This window comes from Dermochelys coriacea, chromosome 20 (assembly GCF_009764565.3).
Source record: "Dermochelys coriacea isolate rDerCor1 chromosome 20, rDerCor1.pri.v4, whole genome shotgun sequence".
NCBI classification, from domain to species: domain Eukaryota; kingdom Metazoa; phylum Chordata; order Testudines; family Dermochelyidae; genus Dermochelys; species Dermochelys coriacea.
In genome coordinates this window covers 17,970,370-17,989,276 of record NC_050087.2, presented here as the reverse complement: position 1 = coordinate 17,989,276, position 18,907 = coordinate 17,970,370, and the positions used below count along the sequence as shown (strand labels likewise).

At 64.5% G+C, this 18,907-nt stretch overlaps 1 protein-coding gene across 6 annotated transcripts in view; it reads left to right on the top strand.

Moving 5' to 3' along the window:
• PDE4A (phosphodiesterase 4A) overlaps positions 1-18,907 on the top strand; it is a 107,359-nt gene that overhangs the window by 77,110 nt on the left and 11,342 nt on the right. For 3 of the 6 annotated variants that reach the window (XM_038379432.2, XM_038379433.2, XM_038379434.2), the window contains exons 2-6: positions 8,690-8,875; positions 9,719-9,755; positions 11,987-12,060; positions 12,809-12,858; positions 13,259-13,371. In XM_038379432.2, coding sequence (XP_038235360.1) covers positions 8,690-8,875; positions 9,719-9,755; positions 11,987-12,060; positions 12,809-12,858; positions 13,259-13,371 — 460 coding nt within the window. Of the gene's footprint in view, positions 1-7,737; positions 8,337-8,689; positions 8,876-9,342; positions 9,439-9,680; positions 9,756-11,986; positions 12,061-12,808; positions 12,859-13,258; positions 13,372-15,615; positions 16,229-18,907 lie in introns of those variants that run through there. The other 3 variants (XM_038379435.2, XM_043506372.1, XM_043506371.1) reach the window with 3 other exon arrangements.

The window sequence follows — 18,907 nt, the reverse complement described above, 5'->3', positions numbered from 1 at the left end:
TGTACTCTCGGGGGCGAGTGTGTGCGTGTGCACTGATGGCCCAGGCGGGGGCGTTTAGGACAATGCTGCCCAAATCAATACCCGTGACCCTGTCCTGCCTCTGGCTCTGTGCGGCCTGGTTAACCCCTGACCTTGGAGTGGGGGGTGGGAAGGGGGCTCTGGCTGGCTCCTTGGGGCTCATCCTTGGTTCCAGCTGCCGCCCGCTGGCGTCTGAGTGGCCGGAGCCCGAGCCTCTAGGGCGCCAGTTTGAATCTGTTTTGGTCCCTCCCCTTCCGAGGCCACTCAGTGACCTGAGTTTGCCAGGTCTCGGCTGCAAGTCAATGAGCCTCTTGATTGGCAGCTGAGGTCTGCATGGGCCAAGGAGCCCGAGTCCCTGGGCCTTTCCCTGGGGGGTCCTGGGGGCTCAGGGGGTGGGTGTTGCGTGCTGAGCCCCTGGCGCTGACTCTGGGCTGGGTGGTTCTGTGGTGCCCCCCACGTCCCATGGGATGGCCCAATGCAGGTGAGGAACAGGGGGCCTGAGGGGCTAGATCCTCGAGCAGGGCCCTCCCTGCCTTTGTGGCCCTTGGCTTGTCCCCTCCCCGAGCCAGGAGGCAGCTGGTGCCGGCAGTGAAATGTCAAGCAGGAAACTGGAGCCAGGAGCTATATTTACACCTGCCCTGGCTCTGCTTTCACCTGGCCTGGCTCCGCTTTCCCTCACCCCCAGGGGTTTGGGTTCCTCCAACGCCTTGTTTACCCCTTTTGCCGCTCCAGGGGCCCAGAGGCTCCAGCGATGGGCGCTAGGTCCCAGTGACCACCCTGGGGACAGAGCAGCGGGGACAGGTGGCTTTGGGGTGCTCAGGGCTGGCACTTCCTTCGTCGCCGGCTCCCCGTTGCACCCAGGGACTGAGCCAGGGGAGGATGCCCTGGAGCAGCCGTGTGCCCCCTCCCCACTGGCTGTTGGTGGCAGGTGGGAGTCCCCCTTTGCAGACCTGGAGCAGGGGCTTATGGGACAGGCCCTAGGCTGGCACGGAGAACAGAACGCTTCACATAAAGCGTAGGGTTAGTGGTCCGGGGGGGCAGGCGCTGGGCTGGGAGCTGGGGTTCTATTCCCAGCTGTGCTGCTGATCTTGGACAAATCAGTCCGCTGCTCTGTGCCTCAGTTTCCCACCTCTGTTTAGACGGAACAAGAGCTGTTTCTCATTCCATGTCTGAGCAATGCCCAGCCCGATGGGGCCTGGTCTCGGCCAGGGTCTGGCAGCGCCTGCCCCGGGTCAATGTTAGGGGTCTCTAGGAGCCATTGTAGTATGATCTGGTTTCTGTCTCGAGCAGCTCTGGCATCAAGGGCACAGCTGGATTCTCATCTTTCCGCCCCAAAGCGGTCTTGCTGTTTCTTGCATTGATGTGAGGGGGGCCGTGCCCAGGGTTCAGCCCCTGCTAGCTCGGCCTGGGCCCGGCCGCCCTGGGACCTTGCTGGCTGTGGGCAGAGACCTGCTTCTAGCAGGTCAGGAGAGCGTTTGCCGTGCTGCAGCCGGGTCCCCGGCTCGTGCACCTGGGGCAGCGTCAGCACGAGGGGTTTGCACTGATGCCGTGGCTATGAAGGCTCCTGGTCCAGCCAAGGTCCAGCTGCGTTTCCCACCCTGCTCCCAGGCACTGTCCATGCAGGGGGGGCTGCGCTTGGTTTGTGCGACCGGCCGGGGGTTGTGGGGGAGCTGGAAGCACGGCCGGGGAAGGGGGCGCATAAGGTTAGTTCTCAGCAGTCCTGTGGGAGCTCCAAGCCCATAGTCCCCCACCCCCTTTCACAATTGCTGGTTGTGTTTCGGGGGGCCTGGTCCCCCATTCAGCGGGTGTCTCTCTGTAGCCTTGCGCCAAATCCCCTCTGACTGGACCCAGTCTCCCCTGCCCGTACGCCGGGGTTCTTACGGGCTTTGCCTGGACTGTTCCTGCAGGTGTCTGTCATAGCCCTGCCTGCAGCCAGCTTCCAGGAGCCTGGACTGAATCCAAAGCCAGACCTGGACCTGTCCCCCGGAGGCCCCAGGGAGAGGGGTCAATGGTAGGGCCCGGGGGGGATCTGGCTCATGGTGGCGGGAGAGCAGAATGTGCTGAGCCAAAGCCTTGTTTATTCTGGCTTCACCTTTCTCCAGCAGCCTCCGTCCAAAGCCCTGTGCATATATCCACATGTTCAGCTTCACAGAGCAGCTTGCACAGGAGCCAAGCTTGTTCCACGGGTGGGGAAACTGAGGCACAGGGAGGGGAAGGGACTTGGTGAAGGTCACAGATAGTAAGTGGAGGAGAAAAGGAGCCAGGCACCCTGACCACCAGCCCCCCTACTATCACCATTAGACCCCCCCTCCCTTCCCCTCTCCTCCCCGAGCTGGGGTTAGAACCCAGGAGTTCTGGCTCCCAGACCCCTGCTCTGACCACCAGACCTCCCTGCGCTCCCAGAGGCATCTGTGGGTCTGTTCCCAAGACCAGGGCTTGCTTCTTCCCTGTATTCTGTTGCTTTAGCTCCCATCTATGTTTTGCAGCCCTCCCAGCCCCCTGGCTCATCCCCTCTAGTCCCCTGCTCACCCCCGGGGTAGCTGCTCTGAGCTGGGGAGCCATGCTGGGCTAAGTGAGGGGGTGTCGGGCCTTATGGGGGCCCACCCAGGGTCAGCTGATGCCTTGCACATTGGCTGCCTCTCAGCATCTGTCCCCTGGGGGTGGGTGGGAGTCCCCACAGGGGGGTTGCCATCGGGCTCTGCACATTGTGGGCACAGAGGGCCCCATCCATGGCTCCCTCCTGTCCTGTCAGCCCTGGGGATCGGGGTGGGGAATGCCCCCCCCTTATGTTTCCTCTGCCTGTCAGGAGCTCCCAGCTCCCCACCCCCCCCCCATATAGCTGCGGCTGGCTCCAGGCGCTGACCTGGCATGAACTCCAGCAGAAGAGCCCCTCCCCCTCCAAGAAACCCAACCCCACCCAGCCCTAATTGCAAACAGCTGGAGCGGCCAGAACCCTCCCTTCCAACTCTGGGGGACGGGGGGGGGGGGGACAGCTGGCTGGGTATGTCCCTCCCCCGTTCTTCCCAGCCAACCCACCCCTGGAGCCATGTCAGCCAGTGTCTCCCATACCCCCCCCCCATTTCTATCTACCTGACACCCCTCACTGGGCTATCCAGGCCCCCCAGTCATCAAGGGATTTAGCCATTTTACAAATGGGGAAACTGAGGCATGGAGCAGGGCAGGGACTTGCCCAAGGGCACCCAGCAGGGAGGCGGTAGAACATGTCTCCTGAGCCCCAGCCCTGTGCTCCATCCGCCAGTGCAGGCGGCTCTCCTCTCGGTTGCAGTGGCCCCAGCTGGCTCTGGCTAGCCCAGGGGTGCAGGTCGGCTGGAGGCCTAGGGCCCTGATCAGTAGCGCCCTTGTTCCCAGGCTCCTCCCTGCCTCTCCTGGGGCTGATAACACCCTGTGTCACTCCAGGGCTCCATAATCTTATCTCTTCCTGTGCACCCCCCCTCGCTGGCCTCCCCGGGATGACGTCAGCACCTGCCCTGCACTGGCTGGGAGGCAGCCTCCAGGCAGTGCTGTGACCCGCCCCGGCCCGCAGCGCGATGTGTGTGCCCTGTGAACAGCGCACTGACGTGTGTGTGCAGTTCACCCAGGGAGCCAGGACTCCTGGGGTCTCTCCCTGGCTCTGCCACACTCCTACTGTGTGACCCTGATCAAGTCCCGTCTTCTCCCTGTGCCTCGTTTTCCCCAGCTGTACTCTCCATCACTCCGGGGGCAGCCCTGACCCCATCTCCATAGCCAGCTGGGCCCAGCACTGAGCTGCTCCGGGGCGGTCCTGCCCTGCCAGCACCTGCCCGCTGGGGGCTGGGCACACGGAGGCTGGCAGATGGCAGCTCAGTTGCTGACGGGGCAGGTTGGAAGTGAGCTGTAGCTCACGAAAGCTTATGCTCTAATAAATTTGTTAGTCTCTAAGGTGCCACAAGTACTCCTTTTCTTTTTGCGAATACAGACTAACACGGCTGCTACTCTGAGGGCTGCCCCAGTCTCCCCACTGGGCTGTGTCCCTGGCAAGGCTGGCTTAGGGCTCTGACCCCCTGCCCCGCAGGGGGCAAAGGGAGCTTCTGTGCTGGCCTCAGGCCCACCCCTGGCCTGGGCCTCCCCATGCCCTGAGGGAGGTTGATAGGGCAGGGGCAGGGTCTAGGTGGCTGCTGCTAATGATGCCTAAGGAGTGAGGTGTCGTGGGGGGTCAGCATCACAGCTGGAAAGGCCGGGGCGGGGTGGGTCTGAGCTGGGACAGGCACGTGCAAGCCCCTGTGCAGCTGGATCGGGGGGGGGGAAGGGAGGCTGAGGCAGGTCAAGATGGGGTGTGGGGGGGGTCCTGTGTGTGTGTGTCAGACCCTCCCCCACTTCCCCCTGCAGAGCTGGCCAGGGACACTGCATGGGGCTTATTCTGTGTGTGCCCGCAGTGGGTGTGCACAGGTGTGTGGGACTGCAATGTGTGCAGGTGTGCACAGATGTGGGTGTGTGGGTGTGTGTGCACAGGGGTGTGTGTGCAGCTATGCATGGGGTTGTTTGTGCATGAGTGTGCGAGTATGAGTGTGCATGGGGTTGAGTGTGCAGGTAGGTGCGGGCATGCACGGGGGGTGTGGATGTGCACAGGGGTGTGGTTGTGCATGGGGGGTGCAGTTGTGTACATACGGGGGTGCCAGCAGGATCAGCAGTAGCGGTTGGGGCTGAGATCTCAGGGCTGGGAGCAGCCAGACCCCAACTCTGACATGGTCCCGGCTGAGCTCAGGCCCCCAGGGCCGGGCGGCTCCGTCCCCGCTCTGCCATGAGAGCTCTTGGGGGTGTCTCCGCTGCTCGCTCCCTGCCCCTCCCACAGCCCCTGCAGCCCCACCCCACTACGGCCGTCCCCCGGCCCCCCACTGGCCTGGCAGCCGGCTGGGCTCACAGCCGCTTGTGGGGCAAGTGTGTGTGTGTGGTGGGGAGGCTGCAGCGGAACCTGCCCCTCCCAGGGCAGTGGGGGGGCTGGCGGGGAGGGGAGAGCTGTGCTCGTGCCCCCCCAGCCTCCCGCCCTCCTAGCACCATCAGCAGCCGCCAAAGGGTTAAACTCTGGGGCTGAGTCACACAAACGCCTGCAGCTGCTGCATCACCTGGCACCGCTCCCCTCGCCCGGGTTGCCCCTGCCCCTGGCAGCAACTGGGGAGAGGGGCAGGAAGAACCAGCAAGACCAGCTCGGAGAGGGGATTGGGGGAGGTCTGAGCCCAAAGCTGGCCCCTCCCCACCCTGTGTGTTTGTAAATAGCATTGCCAGGATGCTGGTAGGCAAAAGAGGCCCCCCGTGCCCCCCCCAGCACCATGATAGACACGCCCTAGCCCCGCCGGTGCCCCTCACTCCTGACTCACAGCACCCGCTAGCCCAGCCCTGGCCCCTCAGCTCCGCCGGTGCCCCTCACTCCCAACCCGCAGCCCCTGCCAGCCCAGCCCTGCGGGTGACTCTCGCTGCCCGTTGTAGCAGCCGGCTAGGTTAATAGCTGCCCACCCCAGGGGGCGGGATGGGGCCCGGCAGACTTTCTGCCAAGGGGACCTGCGGCAGGATTCGGGGTGAGCTCTCTGCTAGGGGGCAGCTAGACACCAGGTGCTCCACAGAGCTGAGTCTCTGCAGGGTGGGAGGGGCTTGCCCCAGGTCACCGGGCCGGTCAGAGCTGGGGACAGAACCCAGGTGTCCTGAGCCCCAGGCCCGTGCTCAAGCCGCTCGCTGCAGGGGGAGGAGCCCTGCTGGAGATCCCCAGGCCAGGCCCCTGCCCACCAGGTTCAGCAGCCCCATGGTGAGGGGGGCTGGGCCCTGGGCCCCCAGGGAGAGTGGGGGAGCCTCTCCCCGGGCACACACGTGTCTCTGGGGCACAGAGTGGCCCTCTCTGGGGGCACTGCACCTGGAACCCCCCATGCCCCAGCTCCTTGCCTGGCTGGGCTCAGCGGGGAGCCCCGTCCCAGGCCCGCAGCCCTGCTGCACCCCAGGCCCCCCACTCCTCCCCCAATCCCTGTGCTGCCAAACTTCCCAAGCCCCATGGGTGCCAGAGACCCGGGGGGGGCACTTAGATGAGAGCAGCCAGCCCCTCCCCCCATGGTTCCTAGGGCAACCAGCAGGGCTGTAGCTGTGGGGGAATCGGGCCAGGGGCTGAGAGGGCCTGACCTGAGATCCAGCCCCCCTCCCCCCAGGACACAAATCGTGGGGGGAAATGAAGTGTACAAGCTCACATGTGAGTGCAATGCGTGTGCAATGGGGGTGTGTGCACCACTGCCATCTGCTGGACACAGGCCACATAAGGGGGATTTACTAGTGAGCGGGTCATCGCTTTTCAGCTCAGGCTGGGCTGGCGGGGGCTGCGGGTCGGGAGTGAGGGGCACCGGCAGGGCTGGGTGGGGGCAGGACTGGGCTAGTGGGGGCTGCATGGTGTAGTGGGGGAGGGGCAGGGGGACTGGGCGTGGTGGGGGAGGGGAGCGGACCGTGATGGGGAAGGTCTGGGGGGGCGCTGGGCGTGGAGGGGGAGGGGCAGGGGGACTGGGCATGGTGGGGGAGGGGAGCGGGGTGTGAGGGAGAGGTCTGGGGGGCGCTGGGTGTGGTAGGGGAGAAGCAGGTGGGCTTTGCATGGTGGGGGACGGAAGCAGGGCATGACGGGAACGGGCTGGGGGGGCGCTGGGCATGGAAGGGGAGGGGCAGGGGGACTGAGTGTGGTGGGGGAGGGGAGCGGGGTGTGAGGGAGAGGTCTGGGGGGGTGCTGGGTGTGGTAGGGGAGGACAGAGGGGCTGGGCATGGTGGGGGAGGGTTTGGCATGGTGGGGGAGGGGAGCGGAGCGTGACGGGGAAGGGCTGGGGGGCGCTGGGTGTGGTGGGGGAGGGGAGGGGGCATGACGGGGAAGGGCTGGAGGGCACTGGGCGTGGTGGGGGAGCGGCAGGGGGGCTGGGTGTGGTGGGGAGGGGAGCGGAGCGTGACGGGGAAGGGCTGGGGGGTGCTGGGCGTGATGGGGGAGGAGCAGTGTGCGCTGGGCGTGGTGGGGGAAGGTTTGGCATGGTGGGGGAGGGGAGCGGGGCGTGATGGAGAAGGGCTGGGGGGCGCTGGGTGTGGTGGGGAGGGGGCGTGACGGGGGAGGAGCAGTGTGCGCTGGGCATGGTGGGGGAGGGGTTGGCATGGTGGGGGAGGGGAGCGGGGCGTGACGGGGAAGGGCTGGGGGGCGCTGGGCGTGACGGGGAAGAGCAGCGTGCGCTGGGCGTGGTGGGGGAGGGGTTGGCATGGTGGGGGAGGGGAGCGGGGCGTGACGGGGAAGGGCTGGGGGGCGCTGGGCGTGACGGGGAGGAGCAGTGTGCGTTGGGCGTGGTGGGGGAGGGGTTGGCATGGTGGGGGAGGGGAGCGGAGCGTGACGGGGAAGGGCTGGGGGGCGCTGGGCGTGACGGGGAGGAGCAGCGTGCGCTGGGCGTGGTGGGGGAGGGGTTGGCATGGTGGGGGAGGGGAGCGGGGCGTGACGGGGAAGGGCTGGGGGGCGCTGGGCGTGACGGGGAGGAGCAGTGTGCGCTGGGCGTGGTGGGGGAGGGGTTGGCATGGTGGGGGAGGGGAGCGGGGCGTGACGGGGAAGGGCTGGGGGGCGCTGGGCGTGACGGGGAGGAGCAGTGTGCGCTGGGCGTGGTGGGGGAGGGGTTGGCATGGTGGGGGAGGGGAGCGGGGCGTGACGGGGAAGGGCTGGGGGGCGCTGGGCGTGACGGGGAGGAGCAGCGTGCGCTGGGCGTGGTGGGGGAGGGGTTGGCATGGTGGGGGAGGGGAGCGGGGCGTGACGGGGAAGGGCTGGGGGGCGCTGGGCGTGACGGGGAAGGGCTGGGGTCGCGGTGGGAGGAAGCTGGGTCGGCAGCCGCTGGGTCGGCAGAACTGAAAGCGAAAGGCCCGGCTGGGACGGGAGGAAGCCCAGAGGCTGGTTTTTCGGGGGGGCCCCCAGCCTGGCCTGGCACTTAGGGCCTGGGGCCCTCCCCCTCCCCACCTGCACCTCTCCTCCCGGGGGGGCAGGAAGCCCGTGCGGCTCAGCGGGAGCAGGGGCCCCCCGGGGGGGTGAATCGGCCCCCAGCTGCGGGAGCCGTTGGGCTAGGCCTCTCCCCCCACAGCCTTTCCCAACCCGATTGTGGCAACTTCCGCCCTGCGCAGGCCCCATGTGGCGTGGGGGGCGGGCGGCCCAGCTCGTGCAGGGCTCTGGGGTGGGCAGCTCTGAGCCCTGTGGCCCCCACGGCCCTGGCCAGCAGTGACCCTGTGGGGCAGCCCCCAGGCCGGCCGCTCCCCGGACCATGCCACTGTAACATGGCTCTGCCCTGCCGCACTCTGCACCCCCGCAGGTGAGTGGGGCTAAGCCAGGCCGGAGGGGCCGCGGGACTTGGGGTTCGGTCCAGGGGAGGTTCTGCTGGTGGGAAGAGACCCCACCCTGAACCCCCCAGATTGGCTGGGGGGCAGAATGGGGGCGGAGCTAAGCGGCCATGAAACGAGCCTGATGGGGACAGGGCTGGGATGGCAGGGGGCTGCGGGTCGGGAGTGAGGGGCACCGACAGAGTGGGGGGGCAGGGCTGAGATGGCAGGGGGCTGTGGGAACCAAAGGGAACCAGTGCATATTTATAGCAGGGGATGGGGGGCACGATGCCGGGGCGCAGGCCTGGGACCCCCCTGCTCACCTGTCTTCTGTCTCTTCCTGCAGCTTCGAAGTGGAGAATGGCCCCTCCCCGGCCAGGAGCCCCCTGGACCCCCAGGCCAGCCCCGGCCTTGTCCTGCACCCCAGCTTCCCACCGGGCCAGCGGCGCGAGTCCTTCCTGTACCGCTCAGACAGCGACTACGACCTGTCACCCAAAACCATGTCCCGCAACTCCTCCGTCGCCAGCGAGTCGTGAGTGCCCCGAGCCCTGCCCCCCCTGAGCCCTGCCCCCCTGACCCTTGCCCTCCCACCCCCCCAAGCCTTGCCCCACAGCCCCCACTGGAGCCCTGACTCCCAGCTCTTCCCCTCCCCTACAGCTGTGCAGTGGCTGGAAGCCCCCCCTCAGTTTGTGAATGAGGCAACAACCCTTGTGCACCCCCAGCATGGACCCCAAAGAGAGGGCCTGGCAGCCCCTAGCACAGCCACATGGTGCCCAGCCCCAGCACAGTTGGTACAATCCTGGCACAGAGCCCCCCTCCCCCAGCACAGAGCCCCCCCAGCACTGAGCTCCCTGGTGAAGCCCCCCCAGCACAGAGCCTGCCCTACCACAGAGCTCTGCCCCGGCATCGAGCTCCCTGGCACAGCCCCCATGGCACAGAGGGCCTCCCCCAGCACAGCCTCCCTTATGCAGCCCCCATCGCAGGGCCCGCCCAGCACAGAGCCCCCCGGTGCAGACCTGGCACAGCGCCCTCCCCCACAGTGCAGCCCCCCTGCTGGAACTAGCCCCAGGACTGGGGGGGGGATTTTGCGGGGGGCCTCATAGAATCATAGAATCATAGAATATCAGGGTTGGAAGGGACCCCAGAAGGTCATCTAGTCCAACCCCCTGCTCAAAGCAGGACCAAGTCCCAGTTAAATCATCCCAGCCAGGGCTTTGTCAAGCCTGACCTTAAAAACCTCTAAGGAAGGAGATTCCACCACCTCCCTAGGTAACGCATTCCAGTGTTTCACCACCCTCTTAGTGAAAAAGTTTTTCCTAATATCCAATCTAAACCTCCCTCATCACTCACCCTGTCTGGTTTCTCTGCCCTGCAGCCACACGGAGGACCTGATCGTGACACCCTTTGCCCAGGTGGGTGCTGGCCCCCAACCGGGGGGGTGTTAGTCATAGAATCATAGAATATCAGGGTTGGAAGGGACCTCAGGAGGTATCTAGGCTCACGGCAGGATCAATCCCCAACTAAATCATCCCAGCTGGGGCTTTGTCACGCCTGACCTTAAAAACCTCAAAGGATGGAGATTCCACCACCTCCCTAGGTAACGTATTCCAGTGCTTCACCACCCTCCTAGTGAAAAAGTTCTTCCTAATATCCAACCTAAACCTCCCCCACTGCAACTTGAGACCATTACGCCTCGTTCTGTCATCTGCTACCACTGAGAACAGTCTAGATCCATCCTCTTTGGATCCCCCTTCAGATAGTCGAAAGCAGCTATCAAATCCCCCCTCATTCTTCTCTTCCACAGACTAAACAATCCCAGTTCCCTCAGCCTCTCCTCATAAGTCACGTGTTCTAGTCCCCTAATCATTTTCGTTGCCCTCCGCTGGACTCTCTCTAATTTGTTCACATCCCTTCTGTAGCCGGGGGGGCCCAAAACTGGACACAGTACTCCAGATGTGGCCTGACCAGTGCCAAATAGAGGGGAACGATCATGTCCCTCGATTTGCTGGCAATGCCCCTACTTATACAGCCCAAAATGCCATTGGCCTTCTTGACAACAAGGGCACACTGTTGACTCGTATCCAGCTTCTCGTCCACTGTAACCCCTAGGTCCTTTTCTGCAGAACTGCTGCCGAGCCATTCGGTCCCTAGTCTGTAGCGGTGCCTGGGATTCTTCTGTCCTAAGTGCAGGACTCTGCACTTGTCCTTGTTGAACCTCCTCAGACTTCTTTTGGCCCAATCCCCTAATTTGTCTAGGCCCCTCTGTATCCTATCCCTACCCTCCAGCATATCTACCTCTCCTCCCAATTTAGTGTCATCTGCAAACTTGCTGCGGGTGCAATCCACACCATCCTCCAGATCATTAATGAAGATATTGAACAAAACCGGCCCCAGGACCAACCCTTGGGGCACTCCATTGATACCGGCTGCCAACTAGACATCAAGCCATTGATCACTACCCGTTGAGCCCGACAATCTAGCCAACTTTCTATCCACCTTATCATCCATTCATCCAGCCCATACTTCTTTAACTTGCTGGCAAGAATACTGTGGGAGACCGTGTCAAAAGCTTTGCTAAAGTCAAGGAACAACACGTCCACTGCTTTCCCCTCATCCACAGAGCCCGTTATCTCGTCATAGAAGGCAATTAGATTAGTCAGGCATGACTTGCCCTTGGTGAATCCATGCTGACTGTTCCTGATCACTTTCCTCTCCTCTACGTGCTTCAGAATTGATTCCTTGAGGACCTGCTCCATGATTTTTCCAGGGATGAGGTGAGGCTGACTGGCCTGTAGTTCCCAGGATCCTCCGTCTTCCCTTTTTTAAAGATGGGCACTACATTAGCCTTTTTCCAGTCGTCCGGGACTTCCCCCAATCCCCATGAGTTTTCACAGAGAATGGCCAGGGTTCTGCAATCACATCTGCCAACTCCATTAGCACTCTCGGATGCAGCACATCCGGCCCCATGAACTTGTGCTCGTCCAGCTTTTCTAAATAGTCCTGAATCACTTCTTTCTCCACAGAGGGCTGGTCACCTCCTCCCCATGCTGTGCTGCCCAGTGCAGTAGTCTGGGAGCTGACCTTGTTCGTGAAGACAGGCAAAAAAAGCATTGAGTACATTAGCTTTTTCCACATCCTCTGTCACTAGGTTGCCTCCCTCATTCAGTAAGGGGCCCACACTTTCCTTGACTTTCTTCTTGTTGCTAACATACCTGAAGAAACCCTTCTTGTTACTCTTAACATCTCTTGCTAGCTGCACCTCCACGTGTGATTTGGCCCTCCTGATTTCACTCCTGCATGCCCGAGCAATATTTTTATACTCTTCCCTGGTCATTTGTCCAATCTTCCACTTCTTGTAAGCTTCTTTTTTGTGTTGAAGATCAGCAGGGATTTCAGGGTTAAGCCAAGCTGGTCGCCTGCCATATTTACTATTCTTTCAACACGTCGGGATGGTTTGTCCCTGTAACCTCCATAAGGATTCTTTAAAATACAGCCAGCTCTGGTGCTGAGCTGAATGCAGGAAGCTCCAGCCCAGAAAGGCCCCAAGATTGCGGGCCCAATGGCTGCTTGTGGGCCCCTGGCAAGGAGGGGGTGCCCCCTCACCAGCCTCCTAGCTCCAGCCCTGACCCTCCTCTCCCTGCAGGTACTGGCCAGTCTGCGCAATGTGAGGAACAACTTCTCCATCCTGGCCAACATCCCGACTCCAACGTCCAACAGGTGAGTGACCCCCCCGGGACCCCAACCCCCTTCCCTTCCCCCCAGGCTCCCAGCCCCCGTTCTCTCACCCTGGCTGGGGGCAGTGGGGGTTGTCTGGGGATTTAGGTAGTCGGCCCCCCCCAGCAGAAATAGCGGAAAATCCCCAATAGCCTCAGGGTTGCCAGCACTGACAGAGGGGGAGCACCCCCTCATGAGCCCTCCTCCCGCTGCCTGTAGCTCAGCACCCCCCAGTGTGGCCCCCCCCATACACACACTTGGGTCCTGTACTGGGAGACGGCCCCACCCCAGGAAATGCGGTTGGGGTGAGCTGCACAGGGACCCTCCCCACACACCTGGTAAATCACCTTCCTTTTTGGGGGGCTGGTCCCAGCCCCCCTGTCTGCACCCCAACCCTGCTGCAGGGATCCCAGGGGCCTCATTTGCTGATCCCACCTGGGGCACTGTGAGCCCCACTGAGTGTCCTCTAGTGGCCTGATTCACAGCCACAGAGAAAGGGGGCAGGAGGGAGATGCCTCCCTGGGCAGCATGGAGCTGGCAAAGGCCCTGCACCTGCCTGCTCCTGGCCCATCCCTGTGCTGTTCTTGCCCCCCAGGCCTGTAGGGGATGGGTGGGGGGCATGGCCGGGGCACCCTGCGCTGGGGTTGTTCCTGCCCCCCAGGGCCCATAGGGGGTGGATGGGGGGCGTGGCCGGGCCGCCCTGCGCTGTGGAGCGGGTGTCTGAGCGGGTGTCTGTTCTTGCCCCCCCCAGGAGGTCCCCTGTGGGCAGCCAGCCGACCTTCTGCAAGGCAATGCTGTCAGGTAAGCGTTGCCCCATGCTGGGGGAGGGGCCGGGAATCGGGACCCCCCCTCCCTGCCTGGGAATCCCAATGCGGGGGGCCACCACGTCTTTGGGATCTGGTGGCTCACCCCCACTCTAGGGGGTTGGGGGGATTGGTTACAGGGGGGAAACTGCGGCAGCGGGAGGGCTGGCTCTACCATGGTTGTGTAAGGAGTTAGCATCAAAGCTGGGAGAGAACCCAGGAGTTCTGGCTCCCACCCCTCCCCACACCCCGCTCTAACCACTAGACCCCACTCCCAGCCTCCTCCCACGTGCAGGTGGGCACTGTTGGACTCAGCTGGGGAGAGCTCCCCCAGGCCCCCTCTGACCCCATGGGGCCCTCATTGAGTCGGTGCTCATGGCAGCCGTTCTGGCCCCCAGAGGAGACCTACCAGCAGCTGGCCAAGGAGACCCTGGAGGAGTTGGACTGGTGCCTGGACCAGCTAGAGACGATCCAGACCTACCGCTCCGTCAGCGAGATGGCCTCCAACAAGGTAGGGCTGCCCCCCAGTGCCAGGCCGGGCGCCCCAGGGTGGGGGTGGGGGTGGGGGCGGGGGCGGGGGCGGGGGCTGGTCCCTGTGTCTGTCGCTGTTTGTGTCCTGCCCCTGCTGTCCATCCTCCATCATCCCCACGCAAACCCCTCTGCCTGGCCGTCCATCTGTCCCCCACCCCCATCTGCCTGTCCATCCGTCCCCCACCCCGTCTACCTTCCGTCCATCCACCGTCCCCCCCCGGTCTGCCTGTCCGTCCATCCATCCACCCCCCCATCTGCCTGTCCATCTTCCGTCATCCCCACGCAAACCCATCTGCCTGTCCATCCATTCATCCAACCCCCCTGTCTGCCTGTCCATCCCTCCATCCCCCGTCTGCCTGTCCATCCGTCCAATCTCCTCCATTCCCACCCATCCAAATCCTGCCCCATATGTAACCCCCCCGCCTGCCCATCCCCATTTCTAAGACGCCCCTCACCGTGGCTATCTGGCTAGGGGTGGTTTCTGGATTGGCTCTGGGTTCCCACAAGGTCATATGCAAATGACCAGGGATAGGTGGGACTTGTGCCTGGCAGGATCCCAGTGGGTGGGGTGGTCATCTTGGCACCAGCCCTGTTCTGGGGAGCAGTGGGACTCCCTGCTGCAGGACTGTGCCCAGTGGCTCGGGAAAGTTTGTGTAAGGTTGTGCGGTCACAGCGTTTGTGCTGGGGTCCAGGGGCCGGATCTCCTGTGCACAGCGTGGGCCAGGTGCCTTCTGGGTAGATTTTGCTTTGGCAGTGAGAGCTGGTGTGCAGGGTGGGATACCTGTCAAGACACAGCAACAGATGGACCTTCTGTGGCAGGGCGTGGGAGACTGCACCCAGCTCTGGGGGATCTGGGGTAATGCCAGGGGCTGGGCGAGCTTTGGGTAGGGTGGGAGGGAGACGGATGAGTGCCTGGAACGGAGATGGCATCTGGATGGGTGTGTGCCCTGCTTGTGCATCCCCACATCCTGGTATGCAGAGGCACAAGTGTGCGTGCCTGCGTGTGTACAGGCTTGAGCGTGAGTGGCTCCGTCTCTGGGCTGGTGCGTGTGGCAGGCCATGGGTGGGAGTGTGGCCCCATGTCCAGGTAGATGCATGTGGGTTCAAGGCCCTGTCTCCCTGTCTCTGGGCGGGAGCAGGCAGGCGTGTGACCTGTGTCCATGTGACCCTGTGTCCATGTCCTATGTAGCCCCGTGTCTGGGCAGGTACAGGCAGGTGTGCGGCCCCATTTCCGGGCAGGTGTGGCCCCATGTCTGGGTGGGCACGGGCGGGTGTGTGGTCCCGTGTCTGGGCAGGCATGAGCGCCCGTGTCTGGGTGGGCACGGGCAGGCGTGTGGCCCCGTGTCTTGGCAGGCAGGAGGCCCCGTGTCTGGGTGGGCGCAGGCAAGCTTTTGGCCCTGTGTCCGGGCGGGCGTGTGGCCCTGTGTCCAGGCGGGCGTGTGGCCCCGTGTCCGGGCGGGTGCAAGCAGGCGTGTGGCCCCACGTCCAGGCAGTCGTGTGGTCCCGTGTCTGGGCAGGCTTAGGCGGGCATGTGGCCCCATGTCCAGGTGGGCGTGTGGTCCCGTGTCTGGGTGGGTGTGTGGCCCCATGTCAGGGCGGGCGCAGGCAGGTGTGTGGCCCCATATCTGGGCGGGTGTGTGGCCCCGTGTCTGGGCGGGCGCAGGCGGGCGTGTGGCCCCGTATCCGGGCGGGCGTGTGGCCCCGTATCCGGGCGGGCGTGTGGTTGGTTGGCTTGGTTCTGGGAGCTGCGATAAAGGAGGTTGGACCCAGCTGGGGGGCTGGGAGCCCAGGGGCGAGGAGGGGCTGGCAGAGGGAGGGGTAACGGGAAGGGGAAGGGGGCTGCTTTACTTGGCAGCATTTCTGCCCGTGTCTTCAGGACGCCTGGGTTCCATTCCCATCACGGGGCCTCGGGGCCCAGGCCTGTCCTCTAGCCACTAGACCCCACTTCCCCCCCCAGAACTGGGGATAGGACCCAGCCCCCCCGCTCTAACCCACTAGACCATCGTCTTGGAAGGAGAGAAACATCGTCCAAAATCAGGACTCCTGGGTTCTGTTTTGGCTCTGGAAGAGGAGTCAGGTGCCAATGGTTAGAGCCGTGGGGCTGGGAGCTCTGGGTTAGCCAGTTAACCCCCCCCCCATCTCCTGGGGCCCCTAGCTCCGAGCAGCAGGGTCCCTGCCCCCCAGCAGCATCTCCCCGCCCCCGTCTCAGCCCCGCCATGCGCTGCAGTGACAGCCGCACGCCAGGCATGGATGCGGCTGCGGGAGGAGGTGCTGTCGCCCTGGTGACGGGAGGCGGGGGAGTGAAGTGCCCTGGTACCCAGGGATGGCCGGCGCGCTCGGGCCTGCTGCTGGCGGGAGACTCCGGCTCCTCCTCCTCCTCCAGTGAGCAGCGGCCGGCGTCCCCCGCCCGGCTGGCGGGGAGGGCACAGGGAGCCGGGCAGCGGTGCACTGTGGGTAACTCCCTGCTCCTCTGCAGTACGGGCAGCACCGGCTGGCAGTGCCTCAGCTCGGCCCTCGGCCGGCTCCTCCCCGGGCCGTCTGTGCCCCCCGTGCCCACCCCAGGCGGGGGGCCCGTGGCGATGTGAGGGGAAGCCCGGGGGCGCTCTCCCCCTCTCGCCATGCCAGGGGCAGAGAGGGCCCCAGGATATTAACCCCTTTGCCAGGGGAGGGGGCCCCGATCGGCGCCCCGTCTGCAGCAGACAGAGGCAGCGGGTGGGCGGGCGCCCCTGAGCCGGGGAGCCGCCCGCGGCTGCCACCGGGCAGGCTGGAAGATGCCCTTAGTGGATTTTTTCTGTGAGACGTGCGCGAAGCCATGGCTGGTCGGCTGGTGGGACCAGGTAATGGGGACGGGGGCGGGAGTGGGGGCACCCTGGCTCTGCCCTGGCCCACAGCTCCCCCTGGCCTGGCGTTGAGGGGGGTCCCGGTTCGGGGGAGCGGGCTGCAGGGGGCCTCTCCCGGGGCAGCAGATGTGCAGCTCCGGTGGCTGCATGGACCCGTCAGGGGGGTGGGGCATGGCCGCGGGGGGCTGGCTGGGCCTGCAGGGAGCTGGGGTATGTGTGACGCGGGAGGGGAGGGGGTGATTTTGCCCTTCTGTCTTATCGACAATGTCACACTGGCGCGGCCACTGCTCCGCGCACGAGTGCCCCACGGGCAGCGCCACTGTCTCCCGGCCCTGGTGCCCCTCGCACACGTGAGAGAGAGAGAGACACCCCCCACCCCATGTCCTGAACAGCCCCCTGTGTGTGTGTGTGTGTGTGTGTGTGTGTGTGAGAGAGAGAGAGACACCCCCCTCTGTGTATCCTGAACACCCCCTTGTGTGTGTGTGAGAGAGAGAAAAACCCACCCCAGGTCCTGAACAACCCTGTGTGTGTGTGTGTGTGTGTGTGAGAGAGAGAGAGAGAGAGGGAGACCCCCCCGTGAGTCCTGAACACCTCCTCTGTGTGTATGTGAAATCTCCATGTGTGTGTCCTGAATGCCCCCTCATGGGGTGCGTGGTTATATCTGGGTGTTGGGGCAGATGTTGTGAGCTGGGTTGTGGTAGTTGGGGGGTGTCGTGGAGCTGTGTGCCCTTTTAGCCTACCCCATCCCTCTCGCACTGAGACCACCCGGCCCCTTCAGGCACCAGCTGGGGGGGTCAGTTCCTGAACAGTTCCAGTTCCAGGCCCTCTCCAGCCATCAGCACAAGGCTCAGACCCCTGCCCACAGCCCCTTCTCCTCTCCAGCGCCTGAGGCCGGTGCTGGAGCCGTGTTCGGGGCGGGGGGTTCTGCACACAGCTTGGGGTCTGGGGGTATCACCCTGCATCCTGGGAGCCTGCAGAGTTGGGGTGCCAGTCCCCCCACCTTCCATGCACTGGGCTTGGTCCTTCCTGATTGCAGCTGCTGGGCACAGTGCCCCCCACAGGGCTGGGGAAGGGCTCACCTGCCCAAGCTGGGTCCCGCTGCACACCAGGGCTGCAGGCCACCTGCCCTGCACCTCCACAGCTGCTCCCCGTGCGTCCCCCACCTCACCAGGTAGGGCCCTCCGGGCTGGGAACCAGGGCCGGCCCTGGCGCCCGCAGGCAGCCCTGGAGACTCCAGGGAGGAGTCCGAGCCCCTGGGGCCTCCCAACACCCCCCACCCCCACTCAGCCTTTAAACCCAGCTCTGGTCACCCACCCAGAGCCGGGGAGAGAACCCAGGAATCCTAGCTCCCAGCCCCCGCTCTGGCCCACTGGTTCCAGTGACTCCTGCCAGGCCAGGCCCATGGGGAGAGGGGACGGGGAATCGGGCCATTATTTTGGTTTTATATTTAGCCCTTAAAACTCCTCCCCCATCCGCTGGGTTATCCAGCCCTTCTCCCCCTGTTATCCAGCCCTGACCCCCCCCCAGGCCCTTCCTTCTGTGTCTCTCCTTTGCCCTGGGTCCCAGGTTCTTCCCCTGGGGGTTCTTCTCCCCGCTGTGGGGCTGGGGGGGCATTACCATCTGAGCCCCCTCCGTCCTCCTCTCCCCACTGTGGGGAAACGGCCCATTCCCCAGCCACGTCCCCCGAAGGACAGCGACTGCTGCGTCCGTTGCTGCCCCCAGGCCATGGCCCCCCCAGCTGTGCTCCTGCACCCCTCCCCCCTGTGGGACAGGACGAGCGCTGCTTTGGGGTGTCAGTTTTGACCTAATTTGCTGCGTGTGGCTCGTGCCCGTAGGTCGAGATTTCTGTGCCTGCCCTGGCTGGGGAGCCGAGGGGCTAAAGCCAGGTCCTCTGCCCCGGCCACACACTCCAGGCCAGCAGTGGGGCCTGGCTGGGGCCTGTTGGGAGAGGGAGGCTGGTGTGCTGAGACCCGACAAACTCGTCTCGCCTGTGGGTTGCTGAACGGGGATGGGGATTGGAGCCGGTGTCCCCAGCTGCTTAACACCCCCCTCATCCTGTCTCCCCCTGCACCCAACCACCTAGCACCCTTCGGGGGAGCCCAGGGCTGGGCTAGCGGGGGCTGCGGGTCGGGAGTGAGGGGCACCGTGGGGGGCGGAGCCCAGGGCGGGGCTTGCGGGAGCTGCAGGTCGGGTGTGAGGGGTACCGTGGGGGGCGGAGATAGCGGGGGCTGTGGGTCAGGCGTGAGGGGCACCGTGGGGGGTGGAGTCCAGGGCGGGGCTTGCGGGGGCTGCAGGTCGGGTGTGAGGGGCACCGGGGCGGGGGCACAGGAGGCTGGGATGGAAGGGGTTAACGCCCCCCCCTTTGGGAGACCCAGGTCTGTGTCCAGGCTGGTGATGGGGCAGTTGCTAAGGAGACTCCTGTCGCTATGGAGATTGGGCTGCGGCGCCCTGATTGGCTGGGGGGGCTCGCACGTCCCATTGCCCTGCTTTTATTTCTGCCATTTGTGGGTTTCTTCTGTGTGACGTGAAGGGGGGGCAGGGGGAGGAGGCGATGGGGGAGGGGAGCTGGGTATGAACCATGCCCTGGGCACGTGGCCTAAGCGGGGGAGGGCAGAGTTTGGGGGTGTCCCCAAGCTGGGGAGGGGCCTTTGGGACCCCACTTTTGGGGAGACACAG